A 9,813-nucleotide genomic window follows, 5' to 3' on the forward strand; every position below is an offset into this window, starting at 1 on the left:
GCAGCTCAGCCCACACCTAGGGCTTGAAGTCCTGGATTTGTTGACTTTCTCTGGGGCTACCATGCCTCTGAGAGGCTACCATGCCTCTCATCTCCCCTAAACAAGGGCTAAGCCAAGGGCTGTTGAGAAAATAAATGTAGGCCTCAAAACCTTCTAGGGTAGTTGCAGGAAGTTTGTGGATGCAGCCTAGCCAGGGAGAGAGGGAGACCCTTCAGAGATGTTCACTCCATCTCTGCGCTTGATGCTTTTTGTTCTCCTGGAATTCCAGGAGTTCCCAACCTTGGCAATTTTAAGATGCATGGATGTCAATTCCCAGAATTCTCCAGTCATATTAACCATTCAGATCATGCAGAAGACTACAACATCCATAATTATTTACTTGGCAGGGAATGATGAGGGCTACATGTGGACAGCTGTGGTGAAATATAGTCTGGATTGCCAGGAGGAAGGGACTACATTTCAGAGGCCCAGTGAAGTTGAAGTTTGGTTGGGAAAAAGAGGGTTGCGATAGACCCTCCCTAGAAAATGTCAGAGTATATTTAAATAATGATGCGAGTAGTTGCTTTAGTTTAGTGATATTTCTGTCTATAGGTGAGAAACAATAAAGGAAAGTGCTTGGAAATAGGTATTTTTCTTGGTTCTGGGGCGCAACATCAATTTTGCCAAACTAAAGCATATAAGATATAATCTGAGCATGGGGAGGCGCCATCTTGGCTCTCTTTCTCCTAACCAACCCACTTGGCCGTCAATTGCTCCTGTGGAATGCAGCCCCTCCTTGCATAAATCATTAAAATTAAGTCTAAATAGAATCTTGAAGTTAGAAACTGAGGAGAGGCAGGAAATGAGGGAAGAAGAGGGGCACGGTAATTAAATGGTAGAAACAAAGAAAAATAAAAAGCAGACTGGATTTGACAGTGGCATAGGGAAAATTGAAAAGGGGGGATATGTCCCAACAATAAGGTGGCCAGACGTCCCGATTTCAGCGGGACAGTCCCGATTTCTAAGAATTTGTCCCGTGTCCCAGGGCGTTTTTAAAAAGTCCCGATTTTCTGGCTTCATGTTGAAAGCCCAGTGAATTTGCTTAAAAATCCTAACCGGGGCAAGACAAAAGACACCCTGTCTAATCCCTCTCTCTGTCTCAGTACTTTCATTGAAGATATTAAAACATTAAAGCAAGAAAATGGACCCCCCCCCCGGCCCCTTTTACCTCATTTTATAAGAAAAAATGACCAAGTACCATAGAGCTCCAGGAAATACTTGGCTAGAGAGATAGCGAGTGTTCCTTCCTGGATTTTCCAGAGTGGAGGGGCACGGAGGTTGGAGGCGGCTCGTGTGGAAAAAATGGTGGCAAAGTTTCTTTGAAAAATATTTCCCTGACTAATTTCACAATTTTAATTTGCTCAGTTCTTTGTATAAACATCTACATCATTCTGGATTGACTTGGGGTGCTCACTTGTGCCTGCTGGTAAGTGAGCTGGGTTTTTTCTTTTATTTTTTAATGTATTTTAAAATAATATTTATTGTGCCTAGGATTTTTAATAATTTATTCTGTGTGGATTCTTTTTTTAAATTGTCTTAGACTATTTAAAAAAAGATTCTATCCAAAATAAATTGAAGTGAAACCATTTTTAAAAATTCTATGCACAATACTTTGAAATATATTGTGCATAGAAAGAATAGTTTGAAATGTTTTACTTCAATTTATTCTGTGTGGATTCTTTTTTTAAATTGTCTTAGGCTATTTAAAAAAAGATTCTATCCAAAATACAAAATACCAGCTACAGTTATTCACTTAAGAACTGTGGCAAGAAAGGTGGTATAATGGGCTTAGTGACCAACGTTACAATGGCATTGAAAAAAGTGACTGATGACCATTTTTCACACTTAGCAACCATTTTCACACTTAGCGACTGTTGCAGCATCCTCATGGTCACACGATCAAAATTTTGATGTTTGGCAACAGATTCGTATTTATGATGGTTTCAGTGTCCTGGGGTCATGTAATCACCTTTTGACAAAGTCAAATGGGGAAACCAGATTCACTTATGTTACTAACTTATCAGCTGCAGTTATTCACTTAAGAACGGTGGCAAGAAAGGTTGTATAATGGGCTTAGTGACCAAAATTACAATGGCATTGAAAAAGTGACTGATGACCATTTTCACACTTAGCGACCATTATCACACTTAGCGACCGTTGCAGCATCTTCATGGTCACGCGATCAAAATTTTGATGTTTGGCAACAGTTACAATTTATATTTGTAAATTGTAGTTATGTTGAAATAAAAAAAATATTACAATACTATTTTGTGTTATATTGTTTCTCCGTATAAAATTTTTAATCAAGCCCCCCCCCCCCGGTCAAAGGTGTCCCTCTTTACCAATCTGAAAATCTGGTCACCTTAAGAAAAGGGAAGAGACAGGAATAGAGAAGAAAGAGAAGAAAAAAGGAGTGATAAGATGAAAGAGGAAGAGAAGGCAGGGAGACAGAGGATATGCCAAAAGATGCAGCAGTGGGTGGAGAAGAAGAAAAAACCCAGTAGAAAGAAAAAGCAATTTAGAATTTGGGATAAAAGTCTTACTAGGAAGAAATCAGATATTTAGAAATTGTTATGCGGAGAATATAAAGTAGAGATATGTGATTTACTCTTTTACATGATAATTAATCTGAGTTGCTAACTGATTGAATATGCTAATGGAAAGATCATTAAATATAGGTCAAAATATATGAAATATGGACACATGCAGAATTCTTAAGAAGATGAACAAAAGTGAGGTGTGTATTGCTTGAGGCTCCTCCTGGCTTCCTCTTGGTTGACCACAACTTTGCCAAGCTTGCCCTACCTCAGCCCCACTTCTGCTTGCCTTTATTCTTTGAAGCCAATTTCTCTGCCTCTCGTGGGGTCTTGAAGTGGATGGGCTCACTGGCTGGACTCTGGCCTTGGATGCTGATGGACTGGACGTGCACAATGTACTCGGTGTCCTCCTCCAGGTCCCAGAGGGAGCACGAGCGGGTGGTAGTGTTCACTTCCTGGATGAAACGCAGCATCCGTACATCCTTCTTCTGCAGAGAGAAGATGACAAACAGGCTGTGGAAAGGGTGGGAAAGATTCCCAACTGATGGCTGGTTGCATCTCCCAATCCCATGTAAGGAGCCAGAGAGAAGATGTCTTTCCTCTCGTGCCTACAGCAGGGATTCTTCATCTTGTCAGCTTTAAGACTTGTGGACTTCAATTCCCAGAATTCTCCAGCCACCCATGGGAATTTTAGGAATTGAAGTCCACATGTTTTAGTCAAGGTTGAGAAACACTGCCCTAGAAGTCGTAGCTCCAAAATTTGTCCCCAGACCTAAACGATGAGAGAAAGGCTCTGAAACAAACAGTGCTCTCTAAGGTTGGTCATTTTCTTGCAGACATTTCATTACCAACCAGATAACATCACCAGTGCTCTATAGATGTTACCTAGTTGGGTAATGAAGCATCTACAAGAAAGCAACCAAGCTCAGAGAGCCCCAAGGATCTCCCAGATCCTTGGGTATATTGCTTTTCAGGCACAAGAAGAACTGCCTCAACCTAATTATGTTCAATGAGAAATCTGGCTTTTCCTTTTCCTTTCTCTGAAAAATATTATTAAACTTCCAAAGTATAAAATACAAAAAAAGCAAAGAAAGGAGAATTAAAAAGAAAGGTGGAAGAGTAAGGAAAAAGCAAAATTCAGGAGTGCAGAGCAAAAGAAAAAAAATAACTTTCAACTTCCTTTAATACAGATAAAAACCTAAAAATCAATATGGCCCTTTGAACTAGCATGAGCCGTAACAAACAGTACTTCCACCATCAGAGATCTGGGACTTCTTGGCCTATCCTCCTTTCCCATCATCTTGTGAGGACTGCTGAAGACAGTTAAGGTGAATTCCAAATTCATCCCAAGAACGAAGAGGAAACTCGGGAGAAGCTTACCTGCTGCGAAATTGCAAAGCCGATGACCACTTCTTCTTCCAAAACATCCCAGGTCACCACAGCTGAGTTGGCCTTCAGGAGCTTCACTGTGACGTTGACCGGAGCGGAGGGGCTGTCTGCAAGGAGGCAGGGTGAGGATAGGGAACAGGCAGCCCTCGGCTTACATTGAATCACATTAGCAACCATTCCGAGATACAGTTGCACAGAAAATGTTCCTAGGGCTGCTCCTTCCACCGGCAACCTTTGCAGTTTCCCCACAGCCACCGGAGCAAGATTGGGCACTTGGCAACCCACATGAACGTCTGACAGCTGCAGAGTCCACGGGGGCCACCTGTGATCGCCATTTGAGGTTTGAGGTTTGAGGTTTATTCGATTTATATGCCGCCCTTCTCCCAAGGACTCAGGGCAGCGTACAACTTTAAAAGAAACACATACTACAAAAGTTAAAAAGAAATTAAATAGGATATCCCCAAACCCAATTAAAATTAACAATGACACATTTTTTGAAAGAATTCAAATTAAAATTAACAATAATCAATACTTTGATTTGTTTTGTTCAGGCCAGGCTGGCTTACTGGAAAAGCCAACTTTTTAGGGCACGTCGGAAGGACCGGAGGTCGGGGATTATACGAAGCTCCGGGGGCAGCTCATTCCAGAGGGAAGGCGCTCCCACAGAGAAGGCTCTCCCCCTAGGGGTCACCAGTCGACACTGTCTGGCCGATGGCACCCTGAGGAGGCCAACTCTGTGGGATCGCACTGGATGATGGGAGGCTACCGGTGGCAGTAGGTGGTCTCGCAGGTACCCTGGGCCTAAGCCATGGAGTGCTTTAAAGGTCATAATTAGTACCTTGAATCACACCCGGAAGACAACCGGCAACCAGTGCAGGCCGCCTAAAAGGGGTGTAACATGGGAGTACCTGGGTGCCCCCATGACAACCCGTGCAGCCGCATTCTGGACCAGTTGAAGCTTCCGGGTGCTCTTGAAGGGCAGCCCCATGTAGAGAGCATTACAGTATAGTCCAGGCGAGAAAGGACGAGGGCATGGGTGACTGTGCACAGAGCATCCCGATCCAGAAAGGGGCACAACTGATGTACCAGGCGAACCTGGTAAAAAGCCCCCCTGGTCACGGCCGTCAGGTGTTCTTCTAAACTAAGCCGCGTATCCAGGAGGACGCCCAGATTGCGGGCCCTCTCTGAGGGGGCTAAAATTTCTCCCCCTATCATCAAAGATGGAACAAGATACACAAATCGGGATGACGGAAACCACAGCCACTCCGTCTTGGAGGGATTGAGCTTGAGCCTGTTCCTCCCCATCTAGATCCGCACAACCTCCAGACATCGGGATGTCACGTCGAGGGCATCGTTTGGGTGGTTTGGGGTAGAGATGAAAAGTTGGGTATCATCAGCATATTGATGATACCGTACCCCAAAACCACGGATGATCTCACCCAGTGGTTTCATATATATGTTGAACAGGAGGGGTGAGAGAACCGACCCCTGGGGCACACCACAAGTGACGCGCCTCGGGGTCGATCCATGCCCTCCAGTCAACACAAACTGCGCCGATCCGACAGGTAGGAGGAGAACCACTGTAAAACAGTGCCCCCCACTCCTAACCCCTCGAGTCGTGGCAGTAGGATACCATGGTCGATGGTATCAAAAGCCTCTGAGAGGTCTAATAGGACCAGGACAGCCCCTGTCCCGGGCCCGCCAGAGATCATCGACCAATGTGACCAATGCTGTCTCCGTGCTGTATCCGGGCCTGAAACCCGACTGAAATGGATCCAGGTAGACAGCTTCATCCAGGGACTGGGGAAGCTGACGTGCTACCGCATTCTCAACAACCTTCGCTACAAAGCTGGCCCTCCAACCACTCTCTAGGCGTCTTTTCCGGCGTGTCATCTCCCGGAGCTCTTCGGTAAACCAGGGAGCTACCCGGGATTGACACCGGGTCAGAGGCCGCAAAGGCACAACACAATCCAAAGCCCCCGTGGCCGCTCTATCCCAGGCTTCAACTAGGGCTTCGGTCAAGTTGTGAGCAAGGGATTCAGGAAAAGTCCCAAGCTCCATCAGGAACCTTTCAGTGTCCATCAGTCGCCTGGGATGGAACCATCTAGTCGGTTCCGCCTCCCTGCGGTGAAGGGTAGCAGTATGGAAGTCAAGCCTGATGAGGAAATGATCCGACCATGACAAAGGTTGGATAGAAATATCCCCTAAATCTAGATCATTCATCCACTGCCCAGAGACAAAAATCAGGTCGAGCATGCGTCCCCCCATTATGGGTGGGGTCTTGAATTAACTGAGTTAGGTCCATAGCCGTCATGGAAACCAGCTGACTCAGATGTCTCGCCAATGGAAGGCAGATTGAAATCCCCCAGGATCATAAGCCTGGGGAAATCAACCGCCAATCCAGCTAACACATTCAGCAGCTCCGGCAGGGCCGATGAAACGTAGCAGGGAGACAGGTATGTAACAAAAAGGCCCACCTGAACGCCAAGGCCCCATTTCACAAAAAGGGACTCACACCCATCTATCTGAGGCACAGTGACCTCCTGAGGTCTGAGACTTTCCCTAATAACCACCGCCACCCCTCCACCCCTGTCCTGGGCTCTTGGCTGGTGAAATGCCCGGAAGCCTGGTGGGCATAATTCACTAAGGGGAACACCCCCCTCATGGCCCAACCAGGTCTCCGTAATGCACGCCAGGTCCGCTCCACCCTCTTGTATGAGATTGTAAATGAGGGGAGCCTTATGTACCACGGAGCTGGCGTTAAGCGACACCAGCCGGAGACCAGGGTCCTGTAATCCCGAGCACCCAGGGGTGTGAGAAGGGTGATGAGGGTTGGAATGCGCGATCGCTCTTAAACAGCAGACCCGCATCCCCCAAACATAATTTGGCCCTCGGCCCCCACCATATCTTCCTCTCCCACAAACAGTAGAAATGGTGGACCCCCCAATGGAATGGCTTAATATCTCCCCCGGAATCCCAACCTTCCTAGCTGGCTTCTGACAAGCAAGTCAATGGGGGCAGCCAGATCTACTTAGTGACCATGTGATTCACTTAATAACTGCAGTGATATGCTTAACAGCCATGGCAAAATAGGTTTGCAACTATTTTGTCTTGCAAAATGTGATGCAATTCACTTAACAATTACTTTGTTTAGCAAGAGAATATATATATATAGCTGCTGCTGCTGTTGTATAGGAATCCAGGATGATCACTCACTAAGATGGTTTAAAGAAAAGCTATTTGCGATTTGGAAGCTAATATCTTCCTTGGTATTTAGAGTAAGCCGGGGCATCCCTGCCTCCAGCTAATCCGTGGCTTCTATCACGTTGCCTCTCACCTTTGCCAACCAAAAGCTCTTCCTGGTGGCTGAATCCCCATTCCATAAGCACAGAACAGGAGCCATCATGCTCACAAGCAGCCCTGGTTAGAAACTAATCAAGGAGAGAAGCGACCTAGAACTAAGAAGTTTCCTGCCTGTAATGGCTCCTCTCCTAACTTGAGAAAGTAAAGACTCTTGAAACAGATTATTTCAAAAGGAACCTTTAATCAAGCAGGATGGAAACCATTAGAAGCAAAGCAGCATCTGGAAACCTTTAGGCCATGCAAATGGAATTAAGTTGATAATGACCCCTCCCCTTTGTCCGAATTCAGATTCTGACCAATACACAAGTGTGAAGATGCTTCCTTTTCTGCCCTGGGAGTCAATAAAACACACGTTCCCATGGTTGTCTCTAGTTAGACATCAAAATAAGTTATCTCATAAACATCCCTCCAGAGATGCTGGGACCTTCAGTTTCCCGGTGACAGGAAACCAGTTGTAAAGTTGTAAAACTCAGTTGTTTCAGATGTAGCTAATGATTTAACTCCAAGGCTCCCCTCCTCCCAATTGAATGGCAGTATCACTTTTAGGGATCTGACACTGCCAGAATAATAAACCAGTGGAAGGACTTTGCCTTCAGAACTTGTGGGAAGTTTTCAAGGAGAGATTGGACAGCCATTTGTCTAGAATATTATAAAGTCTCATGCCATATGCAGGGGTTGGACTAGAAGACCTCCACAGTTTCTTCCAATTTGTTATTCTAGATTCTGTAACCCAAGACAGATGGCCACCTTTTGTCTTCTTGCAAAATATTAGATTTATGTAATTTTTGAATATGTTATGGTTGCAGACATGAACAATGATTTTTCTAAAGGAGCTCATGCATTGTTTCAACCACCTCCTTACCAGAGTCCTTAAGGCCACATTCACTCAGCCTCAATGTTGGTTAGTGAAATTTTTTATTTATTTGGAAAATGTATATTTGCTGCCTACTCACACATGGCAACGCAAGGTGGCTTACAGGACATAAAAGAACAATATAAAAGAACTAAAAATAAAAATAATAGAAAATAAAAATAATAAAAAATAACCCCCACCACAGTGACAACACATATTCATACCATTCATTTAATAGGCTCCATCTCACTTTGGGTTCCCCAGACCCCCTGGCAGAGCCATATCTTCAGGGCCTTCCAAAAGAATCTAATTTCTGGAGGGATGATGTTTCACACAGAGAGAAGGAGCTATCATGGAGAAGACCCTCCTTCTGGATCCCACCAGGTGCATCTCCCTCAGGGATGGGACCCACAACATTCCCTGCCTCCCCACTCTGATGGGTCAGGTAGATGTGACCGGCAAGAGGCGGTCCCTCAGATCACCTGGTCCCTCGTCCCATGAAGGGCTTTAAAGGTGACAGCCAGCACCTTGAATTGCACCCAGAAGCAAACAGGCAACCAATGCAGATCCCGGAGGAGATGCAATATATGTGCACACCAAAGTCTGCCCAAAGCCATGCAGGCTGCTGAATTTTGCATCAACTGGAGTTTCATGCTTTTCAGGGGCAGCCTCATGTAGAGCACATTGCAATAGTCAAGATGGGAAGTGACTAGGGCATGAGTGACTGTGAGCAGGGACTGTTGGTCCAGGAAAGGCTGTAATTGGCGCACAACCTGCAGTTGTGCAAAGGCCCTCCTGGCCAAGACTGCAACCTGCTCTTTGAGCAGGAGTCGTGAGTCCAGGAGAACCCCCAGATTATGCAGAGGGTCTGTTTGGGGTAGTGCCACCCCATCCAAGATCAAAGGTGGCAATTGTCCATGGGCCAAAGAACCCCAAACCCAGAGCCACTTGGTCTTGAAGGGTTTCGTTTCAACCCGTTGCCTCTAACAATCCAGCCCCTAACAGCCTCCAGGCACTGCAAGAGGAAGGACACAACATTGCTTAATTCACCACAGCTGAGATATACAACTGAGTTTTATAGCATATTGGTGAAACCTCAGTCCATGGTGACAGATGATCTCACCCAACAGCTTCATGTAGATGTTGAATAGGAGTGAAGAGAGTACCGAGCCCAGCAGGACACCACAAAGCAGTGGGCACGGGCTTGATCTCTTGCCTCCTATTAACACCGAGTGAGAGCGGCCACAGAAGAAGGAGTAAACCAGGATAGCACAGAGCCCCCCCACCCCCATCCCCCAAAACTGCTCCAGAAGGATACCATGGTCGATGGTATTGAAAGCTGCGAAGAGGTCAAATACAGCAAGGATGGATGCAATATCCATCCCGCAACCAATGCCGTTTCTGTCCCATATCCAGGCCTGAATCCTGACTGGTAGGGGTCTCGATAATCTGTTTCATCCAGAAACTCCTGGACCTTCCCCAACAAGGGAAGGTTGGAGACAATTATCCAAGAGACTGGAATCCAGCAATGGCCCTGTAGGGAAGCATTAATCACCACTGGAGTCCACCAACTTGTTGCCTCCCAGGAAACTTTCAGAAGCCAGGAGGGACATGGCTAAAACACAGGTGCTT

At 45.9% G+C, this 9,813-nt stretch overlaps 1 protein-coding gene across 1 annotated transcript in view; it reads right to left on the reverse strand.

The window, feature by feature from the left end:
• The window catches only part of FNDC5 (fibronectin type III domain containing 5), a 28,233-nt gene extending 18,670 nt beyond the window's left edge, over positions 1 to 9,563 (reverse strand). The window contains exons 1-3 of the mRNA XM_032227782.1: positions 9,500 to 9,563; positions 3,957 to 4,072; positions 2,866 to 3,064 (exon numbers count right to left, since the gene is read on the reverse strand). Of these exons, the coding sequence (XP_032083673.1) occupies positions 2,866 to 3,064; positions 3,957 to 4,072; positions 9,500 to 9,563 (379 nt within the window). The remainder of the gene's footprint in view (positions 1 to 2,865; positions 3,065 to 3,956; positions 4,073 to 9,499) is intronic.
• Between the last annotated feature and the right edge of the window lie 250 nt (positions 9,564 to 9,813).

This window comes from Thamnophis elegans, chromosome 12 (assembly GCF_009769535.1).
Source record: "Thamnophis elegans isolate rThaEle1 chromosome 12, rThaEle1.pri, whole genome shotgun sequence".
NCBI classification, from domain to species: Eukaryota; Metazoa; Chordata; class Lepidosauria; order Squamata; family Colubridae; genus Thamnophis; species Thamnophis elegans.